The sequence below is a fragment of the Callithrix jacchus genome, chromosome 9 (assembly GCF_049354715.1).
Source record: "Callithrix jacchus isolate 240 chromosome 9, calJac240_pri, whole genome shotgun sequence".
Classification (NCBI taxonomy): Eukaryota; Metazoa; Chordata; class Mammalia; order Primates; family Cebidae; genus Callithrix; species Callithrix jacchus.
The window spans coordinates 70,522,223-70,540,120 of record NC_133510.1 but is presented as its reverse complement, the minus strand read 5'-3'; the positions used below and the strand labels follow the sequence as shown (position 1 = coordinate 70,540,120).

Genomic DNA, 17,898 nt, shown 5'->3' with positions numbered 1-17,898 from the left:
ACTAGGGCGGAAGACGGAGAACCCACCCTTCCGGCGGTGGCTGGCCTCGGTAACCGCCCTCCCCCGGTCCTCGCAGACCGCACGTATCCCGCTGATGGCAAGGGTCATGGGACGGACTCGCTTGTATTTAAAATGTTCTTTTTTTATTTGTTGTTTAAAAACAAACTTGGAAGAAGCAAAATCCAAAACTTGCCCTTTGCCTCTCGCAACATAAATTATGTACAGTTCAGAATGATCGCTGATACAAAACATGCCAAGGACAGGGGCGCTGAGGGTGGAGGGAGAGAGGGCGCTTTAAAAAAGGGAACCATTTCATCCGTTGTTACGAAGGACCAACCTTGCTGTACAGGATACACACAACACAAAATAAAGTTTTCACGGGATTCACACTTGTCAGCGATTTATTTTTTAAAAAGGGGGGAGGGTCCTGGAGGTGAGGGGAGAAGACTGTAAAGGGGAAAACTGAAAATTGAGTATGTGCGAGTGTAAACCAACCCAAAATACAAACATGGGGGGGTGGAGGATTTTGATGCAATTATACAGGCAGGGTACTTAAAAAAAACCGACAACCAAAATTCCAACCTTGTAGCTTGGGTCTGAGTTATAGTTTATATAAAAATTAAAAACTGTATAAGGTTTCTTCACTAAATTCTACAGGACTATCGGATACCTAGCATATGCTTACAAAGTCTGCCCCATCCCCTTTTCCCAATCCCAGGGCCCAAGCCCCAGAGCCTGACTCACAGGAGCCAATCTCCCCATCCCTGTAGCCTAGACCTTCTGCTCTCGGAAAAGGAACATCCAAGGGCTGTGGCTTTGAGGGGAGCAGCCCAGTCTCCCTATTGTCTGATTTAATTACAGCGGTTCCTGTGGGAGTGGGGGGTGTTATTCTCTTAAACATTTGCAGCTTGAAACAGTTGAGGAAGCAGCTTAAATAAAAAAAATCTCCCTACCCCCAACAATCCACAACCCCTCAAATTCAAAACAAAACAAAAACAAACCTAAAATCACAACAGCGACCAAGCTCCCCCTCCAGCAGGCCCGCCCGTCCACCACCACCACCAAGCCCACCCCTACACTCCAGACATCTGATTCTTGAAAATATTAATTACAAAATGCCCTTTGCCCACAGCCCCTAGAAGATAACTGCATATAAGCTTCATCTTCATCCCCATGGTTCCCTACCAGAGAGGGGTTTGGGGCCTCACCCACCCCTTACCTACCCCCACCCGCAGGAAGAGGTTCAACTGCAGCACTAGCTTGGGCAGAAAGGGGAAGGAAAGGGAGGCAGGGAACCCATCACCCTCTGGCTCCCCCTGGGGTCAGCTCTCTTTTGTGCGTTATAACATAGTCCAACTATACAACAGGGGGTGGGAATCGCCCAGCCTCTATACCCCCATCTTACAGCAGTCACAGCCAGGGGGTGGGGAGTGGGGTGGGGGGTGAGGAAAAGGGCGGTAGGTTGGGTAATGGAGTGGGCCCCCCCACAAGGGGAGCTCCATGTGTCCGCCCCACACCCCCCTACCATTTATAAACTGGTTTTGTAAAAAGAAAATAGATATATTTATATAGAATATATAAAGCACAAAAATTAGTAGTTTTACATTTGCTCTCCCCGGGGGTGGGGGGAGAGGGGAGGGTTCTCACCTCCAGCCGGCTCCCCCATGCCCCACAAGACTATGTACAATCCCATGTATAAATAGATAAATACCCCCCACCCTCCCCACGCTGACACTAAGCTCCCCCACCCCCACATCACCACCCCTTCCCACCAGACCAGCAGCAGTTTGGTGACTGAGGGAAAGTGGGAGCTCCGGGCCACACCCTGCCTCACTAGGTATGGGCATGCCACTCAGGGATAGCCCTCACCCTACCCCCCACCCAACCCATCCAGGGGCTGGAGGGCAAACGGGCTCATGATGGGGTTGGGAAAACAGGAGGGAGATATCCTGGTCCTAGGTTTAGCCCCTCCTGCCCCCATGTCCAGATGGAGAAGGAAGTCCTAGAGCAACTAGGGGCCAGTCATCCCCAATCTTCATCATCATTTGCCTCAACCACCATCCCATGCCCATAATTAAAAACAAAGATGGATTTTTTGTTGTTGTTTTTCTTCCTCCTCCTACCCCCCTTCCACCCACTCAGAAGAGGGCAGTGAGGTGGGGGAGAGGGCTGGGGCAGTAGGGGGCTTGGAGAGGGTCTCACATTTCAAAACAGCAAAAAATCCAACACTTAAATGAGGTAGGTGTGGGTGCGGGGTCTCCTTGCCCGGCTTGCCCAGCTTGCCCTCCTAGGCAGCTGGGCGCCTCTTTCCCGTTCATGTTGCATTTGTCAGAGTGGAATACAAGGAAACACAACCCATAGAGAGACAGAAACACAGAGGAGAAGAGGGAAACAGAGACAGATCAAGAGGGAAGGGTCTGGGGGTGAGGGTGGGGGCAGGACCCGGCAGGCAGGGCCAGGTGTGGGACCCGGCCTTTGGGATTGTCAAGCTTAGTCAAGTCTCTTTGCAGCCTTGAGTTGGGCCAGAGAGGTCAGTGGGAGCAGCAGGGCTGTGAGGCCCGGCCACACATCCTCTTCCCCCACCCTGCTGCCTCCCAGATGCTTCTGGGTAGTTCCCGGCCCATATCCCCCTCAAACCTGAGATGCCCAATGGCTGCTTCTGTCTGGCCCCTCCTGGAGCTGGGGGCAGAGATGCCAGCCTGAGGGCCGGTGGTGGGGAAGAGGGTTGTCCCTGGTGCCCAGGGTGGGCTTGGCCTAGGGCCCTCTGCCCCAGCCTCCTACTCCAGGGGCTCCGGTCAGCCGGCAGCCCCAGCCCTGGGTCCTGGCTCTGGCTGCTACCTCTCTTCCCCCTCATCCCTTTCAGGGAAGAGGTTGGGGGTAGGGGGACTCCCCTGCCTGGTAGCCTCAAAGCTTCTTAGTTCATCCATTTCCGACAATTCCAGGCTCCACAGTGGCAGGGGATCTTGTGCTGATCGTCCTCAAAATCAAACTGATAGTCATAGGTTAGCTGAAAAGAGAAGAGGGCAGAATCAATGCTAGCCCCACACAGGAAGAGGGGAGGGCAGAGAAGATAGGATCTGAGGGGCATAGCCTAGGAACCCACATTTAGGGAATGGCAGAGAAGGGGTGAAAGAAGGAGGAGCTGCTTTGTCACTCACTCAGGTTACTTCCTCTCACCTCCTCTCCTTTGGGGATTCGCCGGCTGGAGATGATGATGATTTTGTCTTCTTTGTCAAATGTCACGACTTCGGCCACACAGTTAGGGGCACAGGAATGGTTAATGTACCTGGGCAGTGGGAGAGAATCAGGATGTCAAGCAGCTAAGTTGGGACAATTTTGATTCTTTGTTGGTTTACCCCCGAGTGCTACTCTCAGGGACCACTAAATTCCTCCTTCCTCATCATCGCTCACCTGGCAGGGCCTCCGGTCAACGTAGCATCAATCACATGTTCATTGTTTATTCGAAACATGTAGATGCCTCGATTCTAGAAAGGCAGAGATTAAAGAAAAAGGGACAAGAGTATCAGAGAATGGCAGTGGTGGCTGTGGGATCAGGTGTGAGACTCAGGCAGTGGGGCTTCTCTTGCATGTTCTTCATTTCTCCTGCCTTTCCCTTCTCCCCACCACAGCCTTCCTCCTGCTCTGCTGGGACCAATCCTGCCCCCTGCTCCTTGGTTGAGTGCAGACTATACACCACAATGGCCCCTCTGCCAGTTCATACCTGCTCCTCATAGATTTTCTCCCGCCGGTTGGCCACCTCGTTCCGAATGATGGTGCCAATGTACTCAATAACCATTGTGTGCTTTTCTAGGTCCTTGGCTGCATAGAGCCCCAGGCCCTGGATACGGGAGCGAGCCAGGTACACGTTATTCTTCCATTCGGTTCGCAGCCGCCGGTACTGGGATGACTTGGAGTGCACAAACTGCTTGCTGTACGGGGTGTTGGTCTCGCCTGTGAAGGTGCTCTGATATGCCTTAGACATGCTGGTACTGTTCAGGGTATGGGGCCTGGGAGGTGATACAATCCATGACAAGCCAGCTCTCCTTCAGACCAAGCACACACCACCCACTTCCTCCACCTCCTCCTGGGATGTGCAACACACCGGTTAGGGGCATGTGCTGCTGGCAAGCACTGGAAGTGCTGCCTTGGGAAAGGAGTAGAGGCAACTGGGTCTCAGCTCTGGTGAGGAAGCAACTAGCTACAGGGACTCTTCTGACATCCTGGGTGGCACAGAGAGCCCAGTGTGAGGGGTAGGGAGTGGAGGAAGCGGGGGGCACCAATTCCCCTACACTGAGCCTGCTCTCCCATCTCCCACTTCCTACCACTCTCCTGCCAAACCATTCTCAAGGCCGTGCTCCTCTGGGAGGTCTTCCCCAAGCAGCCCTGGCCTAGAATTTAAGCTGATGGTTTGCTAGAATGTCTGAATCCTTCCTCCTGCACATACTGGAAGCCCTGAAAATGGGGGTTGTACCACTCTGGGCTAGATTTGAATCAAAACTGGCTGTAAACTCACAGCATAAAAGGTGGTATCCTTTCTTTGGACTGTCCCCTTCTCTGACATAACATGGGCTCTATGCAGATGGCTCAGTGCAGGGGAATGACTGCTGCCTGGCAGGATGCCTTTTACCACCCTAGGGCACCAGCCGAATTCTTGACCATCCCAGAGAAGTGGTTTTCAAATGTTTCTGGTTCTTTACTTTTTTTATTTAGCAGAAATCTTTACTTTTTTCTTTAACAAAATGTTGATTGGAACTCCAATACATACACTAGATGACAATGGAGCTCTTCTAGTTTAATCCAATTTGGGAAAAGGAGAGTTATGCATGGGAAGGCAAGTTCTACCCATCAGTTTATGTGTTCCAGGGCTTTCTGGAACACAGGCACTCACAGTTTGAAAACCACCATTGCAGGGCATCAAGGACAAGGCTGACTAGTGATAGTCTCTGACAATCTTCGACAGCCTAGGAGCCACCAAAGGCCTTTGAGAAAGCCCTGCTACCATAGATTCTGCCTCCCTCTACCCAGGGACCAAGATCCCTGGTACAAAGAAAGAACAAGGACCCACAGTGAAGAGGTAAGGGTCTGGTCCCAGCTGTGTGACATTTGCCTAGTCACTCAATCTTTCTGGGTCTCAGTTTTCTCAGCTGTAAAATGGGGGTCATACCACCTGCCCTACCTACCTCATAAGGTTGTTGTGAGGATCAAATGAGATAATGGATGTGAAAACGCTTTGAAAAAAAAAGTATAAAGTGCTATACAAATGTAAGGTTTTATTATTTTTCTACTATATTTCTATTTATTTTTGACACCAACATTCATGGGGAAGGAAAGGTGACCCTAGCACTCATGGGGTATCTAAGGTTTGGGAGAGTCACAGGCCCTATCCTGGAAGTAAAATAGGAAAGAGGTGACCAGGTCCCTTATATATTTCATAAAATGTCACCACCGTTTACCCATTACCTCCCCAAGGTGCCCAAGATAATTCTGTTCTATATCCCAAGTGCATCTGAGCAGGCTGGGAGAGGAGGAAAAGGATACCCTACTAATAACTGTGTGCCCTCTGATTAGGAGGTCTAAGAGTGATTCCCCAGTTTCTCCATGGGAACTGATTTGCATCCTAAACCCTCATAACGGGACCAGAGGATCCCTATCAATACCCACATCCAGATCCCTTGGCTCCAGCATCACAAGCTCACCGTTTGTAGTGTGTGAGGATTTTAGGCTCTGATCGGGCACAGCCTGTGGGGTTGATCATGAGTGGCAGCTCCATCAGGGGGTGGCGCCCATAGCGGAATAAATAATTTTGACAGCTCTCCACCCCGGGCAGCTGTGGGCACAGATTGTACTCACCTTAGCCTGAGGTCTTTTGGGGTTAGGCCAATGTTCTCAGTGCCCACTGAGCCCCCAGCTCCCGGCCCCTTCTTACTGATTCAGCTATGCGAAGCACAGCGTGCACCGTCAGCCCAAAGAGCTCCTCGCCCTTCAGATACTCAGGGAAGAGTCGCAGCATGTCAGCCTCTTTTCTCATGGCAGCCACAGGCTCAATGATGCGATTCCACACAGCTAATAAACAAGGAAGAGAGCAGCCCTCAGAGATAGCTTCTGCTTACTGACCTCTAGTCCCTAAGCCCAATCTAGAACTGCAGTTGTTTTCTGTGGCCTTCATGCCTCCCTGTCATGAAGGTGTGTGGATCTTCTGGATCCTCTCTTGGCCTCCTAGTCCCACTATCTCTTAAGAAGCAGGAGGCTTCCAACCCCAGGGAGTCATCACAGAGCCTTGAGACACAAACTCAAGGCCCAGGCGACTCAGCATAGGCTATGGAAGGTCCCTAGTGAAAGAGCAGGCATGCTTTGGAGTTGGAAAAACTTGGGTTCAGGTTCTAGTACTGGCCATGGGACCTGGAGCCAATACAGTCATGTGCAGCTTAACAACATTTCATTCAGTGAGGGATCATATATACAACAGTGATCTGGTAAGATTATAATACTGTATTTTTACTTTATCTTTTCTATGTTTAGATGCACATACTTACCATATGTTACAACTGCCTACAGTATTCAGTACAGTTACATGCTGTACAGATTTGTAGCCTAAGAGCAATGGGCTATATACCACAGAGCCTAGGTGTGTAGTATGCTACGCCATCTAGGTTTGCGTAAGTACACTCTATGAAGTTCGCACAATGACAAAATCACCTAACAATGCATTTCTCAGAATGTATCCCTGTCATTAAGCAATATGACTGTACTTAAATCTAAGATTCAGTTTCTTTATGTATAAACTGCCCATAATCATAGTATAATACTTATCTCATAGGGTTGTATGAACAAAATAAATAATACAAATCACTTAGCTTAGTTTGTGGCTCATAATAGACACTCAAAAAAAGGGACCTGCTCTTACTGTTATTTTATCATTAACACTAAAACTAAAATCAAAATAGTTTTGTTTTTTGGTTCTTTTTTTTTTTTGGAGATGGTGTCTCACTCTGTTGCCCAGGCTGGAGTGCAGTGGAGCGATCTTGGCTCACTGCAACCTCCACCTTCCCGGTTCAAGCGATTCTCCTGCCTTAGCCTCCCAAGTAGCTGGGACTACAGGCACATGTTGCCACGCCAAGCTAATTTTTTTGTATTTTAGTAGAGACAGGGTTTCACTGTGTTGTCCGGGCTGGTCTCAAACTCCTGAGCTCAGGCAATCCACCCGCCTTGGCCTCCCAAAGTGCTAAGATTACAGGCGTGAGCCACTGCGCCAGGCCTCAAAATAATTTTGATTTTGTCCAGGGAAAAACAACCACAAGGAACTCAGGATTAGGTTGGGTCAAGCGGATCATAGTCTCAGAACTGTTTCCTTTCTTTCCACTGAGGACAGAAAAGGGAAGTAGAATATGTGAGGTTAGACAAGCAAAATATTTTCAACTGCAAGGGAATTTAGGGTGACAGAGAAGTTGAAACAGTTTCACTGGGAATTTTCAAGAAACCTCCTGCCTGCCTGAGTTGGGGGAAGGAGGATGGCTCACATAGAGGCTATAGGTCCTCTTATGGACACTGGAATAGTGACCCTGGGAGAAACTTTCCCCCTTCCATGTTATCCATTTCAAGGGCCCAGTGCTCACCCTGGGGAGAGGCATCAGTGAAGACCAGGTCCTCCAGGCCCTGCTCGATGACTTTGATTACAAACTCCGGCCGCCCGTTGTTCTCACCAATAGAACAGCGATAGCAACAGCGACGGTTGTTGGTGCGGAGGCTCCAATAGATGCGCGTGGCCTCGTAGCCAACGGGATAGAGGGCAGTGGCACTATGAAAGTCAGCCATCTGGTGAGGGAGCAGCTGTCCAATGGCGTGGAACACAAGGCCTCCCACACGGAACATGTGCAGCCGTTCTCCCCGCTGAATGATGCTGGCAATTTGCTTTACCTCGTCCCGCTCAATGTAGACCCGTCGGAAGACAGCAAAAGAGCTCAGCTCTTGCTCACAGGGCCCCTTGATCTTATGCATTGGACACAGCATGGTCTTGTCCTTGAAGAACATGCACTTGGCACGGATGGCACAAGCAAAATGGTAGACGTTGGGGCAACGCATGCGATTGCAGCTGCTGGTGGCACCAGTTCGCTGGCACAGGGAGCACTTGGTTAGCAGTCCTCGGTGCAGGGCAACCTCCACATTCATCAGTGCCCCGCCCTGGGTCTCATACACCTCCGTTGACCAAAGGGCACAGTTGAGGTGCACCCAGAGGTCCAGGTCCAGGTTCAGCAGGCGGGCAGGCCCATCAGTGGCCCCGTCACCCTCCTCATGACAGAAACAGCAGCGACGCATGTCTCGAGGTACCTTGTCAGGTCGCAAAGCTGTGCCGAGCTGCTCCATGAACTCTGCCACTTCCCGCTCATCCTCCTGCCGCCCACTGCCCTTCTGGATGGTCAGTAGCAGCCGCAGCCGCTTCCAGCGCACTCCTTTCCATTTCTTGAGGCGAGGGGGATGGGAATCTTCACCTTCTTCAGGGGGCCGGGCACGGGGCTTGGGCCGGGCTGATTCAGGGGATGAGGCCAGTGGCAGAGGTGAGGGGATGGGTGGCTCAGCCAAGGGTTCAGTGGGAAGTTCAACCAAGGGTTCAGCAGGGGGACTGGCAGGAGAGGGTGCCAAGGGGGAAGGGGGCGGGGAGGGTTCTTCAGGAGGTGGGGCCGAGAGCTGTCGCACATCCAGATTGGAGACATTGTAGGTATAGCTGTGCTGGGTGGGTGGCTCTGGGGCGGGGCTCTCCTGTAGGAGGGTGCCCTATATCGTTAGTGCCAGCTCCTCATCTAACTAGCTCCCTTCTTCCCCATATCCCACCCTCCCAAAAGGCCTCCCACCCTCCCAAAAGGCCTCCGCATTCTTTGCGCTACACGGAGCCTTTTTTCTTTTTCTTTTTTATTTTTTGAGACAGAGTCTCGCTCTGTTCCCCAGGCTGGATCCAGTGGCACAATCTGGCTCACTGCAACCTCCGCCTCCTGGGTTCAAGGGATTCTCGTACCTCAGCCTTTTTGAGTAGCTGGGATTACAGGCATGCACCATCACACCTGGCTATTTTTTGCTTTTTTCTTTATTTAGTAGAGATAGGATTTTGCCACATTGGCCAGGCTGGTCTCAAACTCCTGCCCTCAAGTGATTCAGCCACCTTGCCTCCCAAAGCACTGGGATTACAGACATGAGCCACCGCACCTAGCCGGCAGCCCCTTTTTTCTAACACACCCACCCCTTTTTCTCCCCCAGACCTACCTGTTTGAAAATGCTCAAGATGTCTAGTTGGCTCTTGAGGGTATAGCCAGGCAACACTGCATCAAACTGCTTCAGCCAATCAGGGCCAGTGTCTGGGCTCTTGCCTCCCAGACCCTTTTCCTTCCCACCTGCAGAAAGGAGTGGATCAGAGCCTCCCACCAGAATCACTCCTCTCAGGTCCCAAAGGGCTTCCCTGCCACACTCACCAGGACCCTCAGCTTCCCCCTTCTTAGGCTCAGTGCCTGCCCTGGCGGGGCTCTCTGGGAACAGCACCTCATAGGAATTAGGGATCTTCATGCTTAGCAGCTCTGCCACTGCCACCATCACACCATTCAGGTTCTGCCAGGGAAGGGATGAGAGAGACATGTCACCCAAGTGTCTGAGGTGAGCTCTAGAACCAGCTGGGTGGGGACAAGGATACCTAGAACCCACTTCTCAGGGGAGGAGTTCTATCCCGTGTCACCCAGCTCTTTTCCCACACTTCCCTCACAGCAGCCTTCCTCAAGCTGCTGTGGACACTGAGGGGAGCTCCACCAAAAGGGAACTATGTCAACTACATTTAGGAAATGATGCATGTTCTATCCATGACTTAGAGGCTCATGATACATATTAGCAAATTAGAGAACCTGAAACCCATATTGTCATTTTAACTGGTTTTCCAACTTTCTTTGACCACAAAAGCCCATTAATATTTTCAAAACAGCTGACAGAATCCCACCAAATGTGACTGGGGCAACGCTGTCATGTAGTATCTGTGGCGTTCCACACACATGTGCTTCTTAGTTGTTGACTTTTCTATCTTTACCATGGGACTATCAGCCCCTTGAGGGCAGGAACCACACTTCATTTATCCAAATCCCATAGCCTCTAGTCCAGGCTTTCACATACAATAGGTACCTAGTACATGTTTTTGAACAACTACATTCTTCCTTATCCAGACAAATTCCAGGGACTGCCCTCTAATCAGGTTCCCCTCAGCCTTGAGGTACCCCTGGGACACACCTTGGCTGCAGCAGCAGAGACTGTGAGCATGACTGACACCTCACTTCCTTTGCCCTTTTCCCAAGTCGTGGCAGGCAGCTTTCCAGGGACCTCCAGGTCGAGAGCCCCATAAGGTTTGGTATCTGGGAAGACTGAATGAGAAAGAGGGATTTGTGTAACACTTGGCCACCTCTCCCCTAGCTTTGGACAACCCAGGTAAACTGGGCCTGGCCCACATCCAGAGTAGTACGTACCTGGGATGCTGGCCCGAGGAATGAGGGGGATGACAGGGGAGAGAGCCCGGTCCTCTTGCTCCCACCGGCCTGAGCCCAGATGAGGGAAACGAGGGGCCTCCTCCCCCAGAATGCTCTCAGGGGATGAAGCTGGCACAATGCTGTCAGGAGAATCGCTATCCTCATCACTCTCCATCCTGTACACCAAAAGTAGACATTTGTTGTTACAGCCCTGCAGACTCCCCCTCTCAAACCTAGAGATAAACAGATGTCTTCACCTTACTTGAAATCTGCCACTGGCCAACGGAAATATGAGGCAACCTGTCCCCCACCCTCGTTCCTCATTCCCATTTCCGGCCCCACCTCTACCTGACATCCTCAGTCTGATTGTGAGGGGGTGTAGGCAAGGCGGCCAGTAGGTCTAGACTCTTCACCTCTGTAGTATCTGAGGGGTGGGTAGGGAAAAGAAAAGTCAGGAGAGGGTGGCCAGAGCTGATGGTACCTTCTCTCCAATATTTTATGCCTAATTAGCATGAGATCTCATTTATCATGATTTAACTGTCCTCCCACCTACCAGTTTGGGGTAGATAGGCTATATTTATTGAGTCTGCCCTGCATGCCAGGCACTGGCTTTTTTTTTTTTTTTTTTGGTAGAGATGGGGTCTTGTTATATTGCCCAGGCTGGTCTTGAACTCCTAGCCTCAAGCAATCCTTTATCTTGGCCTCCCAAAGTGTTGGGATTACAGGCATAAGCTACCATTCCTGGTGGCAGTTGGCTTTAGATACACTGTTTAGTCATTTAACAACTCCATTAGGTGAGTACTATAATACCCATTTTACAGTGAGGAAACTGAGGCTCACACAAGTCAATCAAGTTATTTGAATACAGTAACAGAGTTGAATAAATGCAGCAACCAGAATTCTAATCCAGATCAGAGTCTAGACCCATACTCACTAAAGCTGGACTGTTCCTTCTATACAAAGATTCATAAAGATGCTCCCTGCCACCCACCTGCCCTATTGCCTTTGCTCTAGATTCCAAATGTCCATTCTGGCCTCCAAGAAATCAGTCCTGAAGAGGCCCTTCCTACTTCAGGTGCCCTGTCATGTAAACACACAGGACAGCACACAACCCACTCATTTCTAAATTGTACAGACACTAACTGGCTTGGACTCCAGCCACCAAACCACACCAGGGATAGTGTCTGCTCTTGACTTACCCCTCAGTGCCCCTTCAGTATCCCGGGCAGAGGCAGCATCCTTGGGGTGCTCCCCCAGCTCTTCAGATGGGGTGACGCCATTCACCATCTTCTGCTGCACCGATGGGGGTGGGGTGGGGGGCAGCGACGAGGGTGGTGTCGGCGGATTACTCAGGTTATTCTGGGGGGTGGGGGGTGGGGTGTTGTGTGCAAGATGGCATAGGGAGACTGATATAATCTCCTGGTCCCACTCTATATCAGCAATTTCCTCAAGTTTTCCATTCCCACCCTCACCTTCCCAAGAACTTCACTATTCCCAAAAGATATTGTCATTTTTCTGACCTTGGTAAGCAGCTGGGAATAGTAGTCAGGGCCAGTGGGCAGCGCCCCACTTCCAAAGGCCCCCTTCAGCTGGCTCTGCCCATTGACTGGGCAGCCACTGCCAAAGGGAGCGAAGAGGCTAAAATTGGCGGTGATAGCAGGCTCCATTAGGGGCAGCAGGGACAGCTCCTACAAGGGGCAAGATGACAAAGTTGAAAACTTACAGCATTTGCAGCTCTGTCATTACACAGCTGGGGGACAGGATGCCCCCTATCCTGGGATGGGACCAGGGGACTGGCTCCTGGGGGTCACCTGTTTCAGCTGTTTCAGCAAGGCCTCGCTGGCCCTGACCCCGTCCTCCTTCCGCAGCTTCTTTCGGGAGCTCACCAACCTGTCGCTTGCCTTCTGTACTCGCTTGGGCTTCGGTGTCAAAGGCTTCCTTGCTGCTGCATCCTAAGCCAAATAAGCCCAGTGAAGGCTGCTATCCTCATCAGAGCCCTCATCTCTGTCAGACCCAGACTTGCTCACTCTGAATCCCCCCACCCCGCTGGCTCTAGGCCCCACTCTACCTACTCCACTCTAGCCAGAGTACTCACCTCCTTGTTGCTGGGGGTACCCTGTAGTTTCTGCTCCAGCCCAGCCAGCTTGCTGTCAATGTGCCCGTTGATCTCAGCTCGCAGCCCCTCGGACCCCCGCCCAGTGCTGAGTTGCACATTCTTTGCTCGGAGTAGCTTCTGCAAGAGCAGATGCCCAGCTTCTGAGCGAGGGCCTGCTAGCAAGAGGTGGTTGCTGGTACCTGGCGCCCCTATGGGCTCCCCATTGGCCTCCCTTTTCACTGACTGAGTTCCCAGGGCACACGACTCTTCCCGAGGCTCTTGCTTGATGCTGAGTTGGGGTGCCTCAGGCACTACCTGTCCATTCACCTGGTCCAGATGCCCCGGTACCAGGCTGCTCTGTTTTGGCTTCTGGGCTTCTGCTAAGTTGTCTGGGGGATCCCAAGGTCCCAGACCCTTGCCAAACAAGGTATCTGCAAGCTGGGCAGCAGCAGGTGAGACCCTCCCAGGAGGCAGCTCCAAGGTTGGCCCCTGGGGTTTGGGGGTCCCTGGATGAGTGGGAGGGAGCTGGGCCTCAGTGGGAAGCTGGGAGCTGGGGGAAGGTAATTGTGAAGGTCTCTTTGGCTCTTGAGGGCTGGATGGTGGAGGTGTGGGATGGACAGGGCCAAGGACTGGTCCTGTAGATAAGGCTCCTGGTGGGGCAGGGAGCCGGGGTGGGCCCTGAGGTCGAGGCCCTGCCCCCAGCTCCTGGAGGGGGCCTGTCTGGGATCCAGGGAAGCCCCCAGGTTGAGGTTGGCAGCCCAGGAGGCCCTGGAGGGGAGAGGCCTGGGTCCCAGGCTCCTGGTAGGGTGGGGTCTGGCGTACTGCCTGACTCTGCTGCAGCTGCCGCTGCATGAGGAGTGCCTGTAACTGTTGCTGCTGCTGAGGACTTAAGTGCCGCAGCTGTGGGTTTTTGGCCAGGACTCCTTGGAGCTGTGCTCGAAGCTGACCCACTGTAGGCATGACTCCAACCCCAGGCAGACCCTGCCCAGCCTGGAGGACAGGTCCTAGTTTGGGAGGTTGTGGCCCTGTATTATTTTGCATGGGCCGCTCTAGCATGGGCTGTTGGGGGCCCAGAAGGTTCTGAGTCATGGGCCCAGGCTGCTCCCCTAAGGAAACAGAAGGCTGAGCCAGCAGGTGGGGCACAGATGAGGCCTCAGAAGATGATCCACTGCCCAGCTGCCCATGGCTTCCTCCACCTGCTGTGTGTAGCAGGCTAACTTGCTGCTGCTGTTGTCCTGGAAGCCTCAGTGGTGGCTGCAGCTGCAAAGAGCTGGGCTGAGGCTGGGCCTGGGGTTGGACAAGGAGGAGTTGTGAGTCCCCGGAGAGTGAGGGCTTTACCTCTCCTGGTTCAGTGCCCATTGACTCAGGGGTAGTTCCTATTGCTAACTGCCCTCCCTGATGTGTAGAGGGCCCCTCAGTGACCTCTGAAGAAACAGCAGTCTCTACGGTGTTTTGTTCCTTGCCCGTCAAGAGGAGGGTTGGGCCCAGGGCTCCAGGACTCGAAAAGTGTTGAAGAGGCTTTACTGGCATGCCAGGGCCAAGTGCCACCTGCTGCTGCTGCTGTTGCTGAGGAGACAGTAAAGTTCGACTCTGGTTTAAAAGGCCCATCTGCTGCTGTTGCTGCTGCTGCTGCTGCTGCTGCTGTTGAAACTGCTGCTGCTGTAGCTGCTGCTTCTGCTGTAGCTGCTGCTGCTGCTGAAGTTGCTGTTGCTGTTGAAGTTGCTGTTGCTGTTGCAGCTGCTGCTGCTGCTGCTGCTGTTGAAGCTGCTGTAAAGAGCCCATGGACTGAGTGCTCAGTTTAGGCTGCCCACTGTGTGACATTAGACCCTGCTGAAGATGGGACAGCCCTGCCATGGACCCTTGTTGTTGGTGCTGTTGTTGTTGTTGCTGCTGCTGCTGGGCTGTGACCAGCCTGTGTCCCATAAGCCCCTGACCCTGCTGTGCCAGCTGGGGGGAACTGAGCACCCGGGACTGGGTCATAAGCACCTGTCTGTGAGGGCCCTGGGGGCCCAAAGCTCCAGAGTGCTGCTGCTGCAACACAGCCACTTGGGCAGGACCTAATATGCCCTGGGGCCCCTGGGGTGGTTGAGGGGACAGCTGTTGGACCAGGAGACCTTGGTGACTGCTGGGAGGCAGAAGCCCCTGGGGCTTGGGACCCAGAGCCTGGTTTGTCTGTACTCCAGGACCCTGCTGCTGTTGCTGCTGGATTGCCACTTGTCCTAGGAGGTGCTGCTGCTGTTGCTGCTGCTGCTGCTGCTGCTGCAGTTTCTGGGCCAGCTGCATGCGTTGTTGCTGCAGCTGCAGCTGCCTTTCCTGTAAAAGCCTTGAATCAGGTCCGAGGCCTCGAAGAGCAAGGTTGCCAGGGAAGAAGCCTCCTGAGGGGCCAGCCAGGGATCCAGCCCCACCAGAATGTTGCTGTTGCTGCTGTTGGGCCAGAGCTGTGTTAAGGAAGGGGGCACCAGGCTGTCCAGATAGTGCCATACCCCCAGGAGGCAGGCGAAGACCTCCAGCTTGCCCACCCGGAGGCCCCTGTGGTGGCTGCAGCCCATGGCCAGGAAGCAGCTGACCAGGGAGCTTGGTGAGTAGCCGGGGACTCTGGGAAGGGCTGAGAGCCAGCACAGCTGAGTGTTGTTGCTGTTGTTGCTGCTGCTGCTGTTGCTGCTGCTTGTTCCGATATTCTGCCATGAGATTAGTGTGTTCCTTCTGCTGTTTCCGGACCTAACGTGGGAGGGTCAGAGAGGTCAGGCTGAGGCATGCTCCCCCCATGCCATCACTCTTCCCTGCCTTCTGGGTGCTAGGCTGAAGTTTGCTTTCCCCACCTGATCCAGCTGTTTCTGGATCTTGCTCTGCTGCTCTGTAACCAGCTTGAGCTTCTCAGCATCAGCTTCTGGGAACTCACGGCCAGCTTTTTTGGCAGTGCGCTGCTTGGCACACAGAGCCTTCCGGGACTTGCGGTGTACACCAATCTGCTCCTCTAGCACCTTCAGCTGCATCTGTAGGAGCTGCTGGGTATGGAACAGCCACTCCTCATACTGCCGCTGGTCAGCTTCATCTAGGAAAGGAAGCTGGGTGTCAGGACCTGCAAAACGGTAATCCCAATCCCTCTTCCTCTATCTGTCCCAAACCACTTCCCTGCACCTTCCTCCTGTGCCCCATACTCACTGATAACTCCCTGAGCAAAAGTGGGTGGGTTGGGACGAGGCTGGGAGGGATCACCAGCACTACGCTCCTGCAATAAGAGAGGCCATTAAAGGGTCATTGTTCCCTGCCAGGCCCTAAGAAGGGTGGCCCAATGGCAGAAAACACAAGTTCCTACTCCCACTTGACCACTTACCTGGCCACTCCCAGCTGCCACATGGTTCTGCAGATCACTGCCAGGTCCCCCCGAGAGCCTCTGAGCTAGCAGAGACACTTGTTGCCTGGAGTTCACCAAAGCACAGAGGATAAGTGTCAGCAACGAAAAGGTTGGAAAGCAAAGACGTGGAACAAGTAGGGAGGAGGTCCAAGAAGGGGTTGTGACTGGGAAAGAAAAGGGCCATCCCCATTCCAGCCCTGGGTCTTACCTGTTCATACCAGGTGCCACCCCAATGCTGCCTTGAGCCATCACTTTCTTGATGCCTTTCAAAGCCACCATCTTGGCCTTTGCAATGGGATCGATAATATCTTCTGCAGCAAATTTGTCCAGGTCTGGAGAGGGAAGAACTAAGTGAGCTGGGTTATGTGGCCAATGCGCCATTGAATATCTGAGATTCCTTTCAACATCCTGACCTCAACCAAGCCAGGCAGAAAAATGGCATGGCAAGGCAGAAAGACCACTGAATTAGGAACCAGTCTGCCTGGGTGACTCAGCTCTATTATTCACAGGATATGTGGTCCTGTTTCTACTTGCACTGTGCTAGGAAAAGGGGCTCCATAAAAATTTGTTGAGTCAATCTGTGTTATTTCACCTCAGTTTACCCTTTAATTTGGTAGATGATGATCTCTCACAGAGGTTTTGAGAGGATCAAATGTGACAAGAATATAAATACACTTTATGACTTGGAAAGCATTCTTCAAATATAATGTTCTTATTGCAACTAGCACATCTCAAGAACCCAAGACGCTGGCACTGTTGCAAAGCCCTAGATGCCAGAGCTGTTTTGGGTACCACAAGTGTCACCTGTAGTCCACTCTCCTGTCTAAACTGCTGGGAAAAAAGAAGAAACAAACCACCACCAAAAACTTAAGTCTTCCTAAAATCCTACACTTTGCATATTTCTCCACTGTTCAGAAAACTTAACTGAGCTCCCACTTTCTATTTTTTTAAGACAAATCTCGCTGTTGCCACCCAGGTTGGAGTGCAATGGCACAATTTTGGCTCACTGTAACCTCTGCCTCCCAGGTTCAAACGATTCTCCTGCCTCAGCCTCCCGAGTAGCTGGGATTATAGGCACCCGCCACCATGCCCAGCTAATTTTTCTATCTGTAGTATGAGAAGGGGTTTCACCATATTGGCCAGGCTAGTCTCAAACTCCTGACCTCAGGTGATCCACCCAGCTTGGCCTTCCAAAGTGCTGGGATTACAGGAGTTAGCCACTGCACCCAGCCAGAGCTCCCACTTTCTAAAGGACTAACCAAACTCCCTCTCCTGGAATTCTGAGGCAGTAAACAGTTAAGAGGAGTACCGACCAGACTTCAGATCTAGTTCTGCTAGCTGCTGCGTAATCTTGGACAAGTTACTTAACCTCCACATCTGTTTCCTCTTCTGTAATCAAAGATAATAACAATACCTACTTAATGAGTCTGCTGTAATTATTAAATTGGACAAAAAGTACAAAGTGCTCAGTAAACTACTTGGCAAATAGTAATTACTCAATAAATGCTATTATAATTTGAGGTATTTTTCAATCTGGCCCCAACCTTACCTCACCAAAATTATGTCACTTACTTCACACTCAACAGTCTACTCCAGCCTAACCATTTCACTTACTGTTCTTGAAACATACCATAGGTTTTCCCGACATTACAGCCTCACTGAAGTTTTTTATCTATCCCAATTGTTTTATTTATTTATTTTTTTTTCAGTCTTGCCCTGTTGCCCAGGCTGGAATGCAGTGGTGCAATTTTGACTCACTACAACCTCTGCCTCCTGGGTTCAAGTGATTCTCCTGCCTCAGCCTCTCGAGTAGCTAGGACTATAGCTGTGCACCACCACACCCAGCTAATTTCTTTATTTTTAGTAGAGATAGGGTTTCACAATCTTGGCCAGGCTGGTCTTGATATCAAGTGATCCGCCCATCTCGGCCTCCCAAAATGCTGGGATTACAGGCGTGAGCC

The 17,898-nt window shown here is 51.9% G+C and overlaps 1 protein-coding gene across 13 annotated transcripts in view; it reads right to left on the bottom strand.

The window, feature by feature from the left end:
- Positions 1 to 124: 124 nt before the first annotated feature.
- KMT2D (lysine methyltransferase 2D) overlaps positions 125 to 17,898 on the bottom strand; it is a 41,998-nt gene continuing 24,224 nt past the window's right edge. For 7 of the 13 annotated variants that reach the window (XM_035256937.3, XM_035256949.3, XM_035256947.3 and 4 more), the window contains 21 exons: positions 16,146 to 16,269; positions 15,917 to 16,001; positions 15,745 to 15,811; positions 15,402 to 15,634; positions 12,583 to 15,300; positions 12,299 to 12,439; positions 12,008 to 12,175; positions 11,687 to 11,846; positions 10,836 to 10,911; positions 10,488 to 10,663; positions 10,255 to 10,385; positions 9,459 to 9,591; positions 9,253 to 9,380; positions 7,614 to 8,754; positions 5,927 to 6,063; positions 5,697 to 5,827; positions 5,181 to 5,228; positions 3,722 to 4,007; positions 3,412 to 3,485; positions 3,178 to 3,286; positions 125 to 3,007 (listed from right to left, as the gene is read on the bottom strand). In XM_035256937.3, coding sequence (XP_035112828.2) covers positions 2,915 to 3,007; positions 3,178 to 3,286; positions 3,412 to 3,485; positions 3,722 to 4,007; positions 5,181 to 5,228; positions 5,697 to 5,827; positions 5,927 to 6,063; positions 7,614 to 8,754; positions 9,253 to 9,380; positions 9,459 to 9,591; positions 10,255 to 10,385; positions 10,488 to 10,663; positions 10,836 to 10,911; positions 11,687 to 11,846; positions 12,008 to 12,175; positions 12,299 to 12,439; positions 12,583 to 15,300; positions 15,402 to 15,634; positions 15,745 to 15,811; positions 15,917 to 16,001; positions 16,146 to 16,269 — 6,359 coding nt within the window. In that variant the 3' untranslated portion in view covers positions 125 to 2,914. The remainder of the gene's footprint in view (positions 3,008 to 3,177; positions 3,287 to 3,411; positions 3,486 to 3,721; positions 4,008 to 5,180; positions 5,229 to 5,696; positions 5,828 to 5,926; positions 6,064 to 7,613; positions 8,755 to 9,252; positions 9,381 to 9,458; positions 9,592 to 10,254; positions 10,386 to 10,487; positions 10,664 to 10,835; positions 10,912 to 11,686; positions 11,847 to 12,007; positions 12,176 to 12,298; positions 12,440 to 12,582; positions 15,301 to 15,401; positions 15,635 to 15,744; positions 15,812 to 15,916; positions 16,002 to 16,145; positions 16,270 to 17,898) is intronic. The other 6 variants (XM_035256948.3, XM_035256944.3, XM_035256946.3 and 3 more) reach the window with 6 other exon arrangements.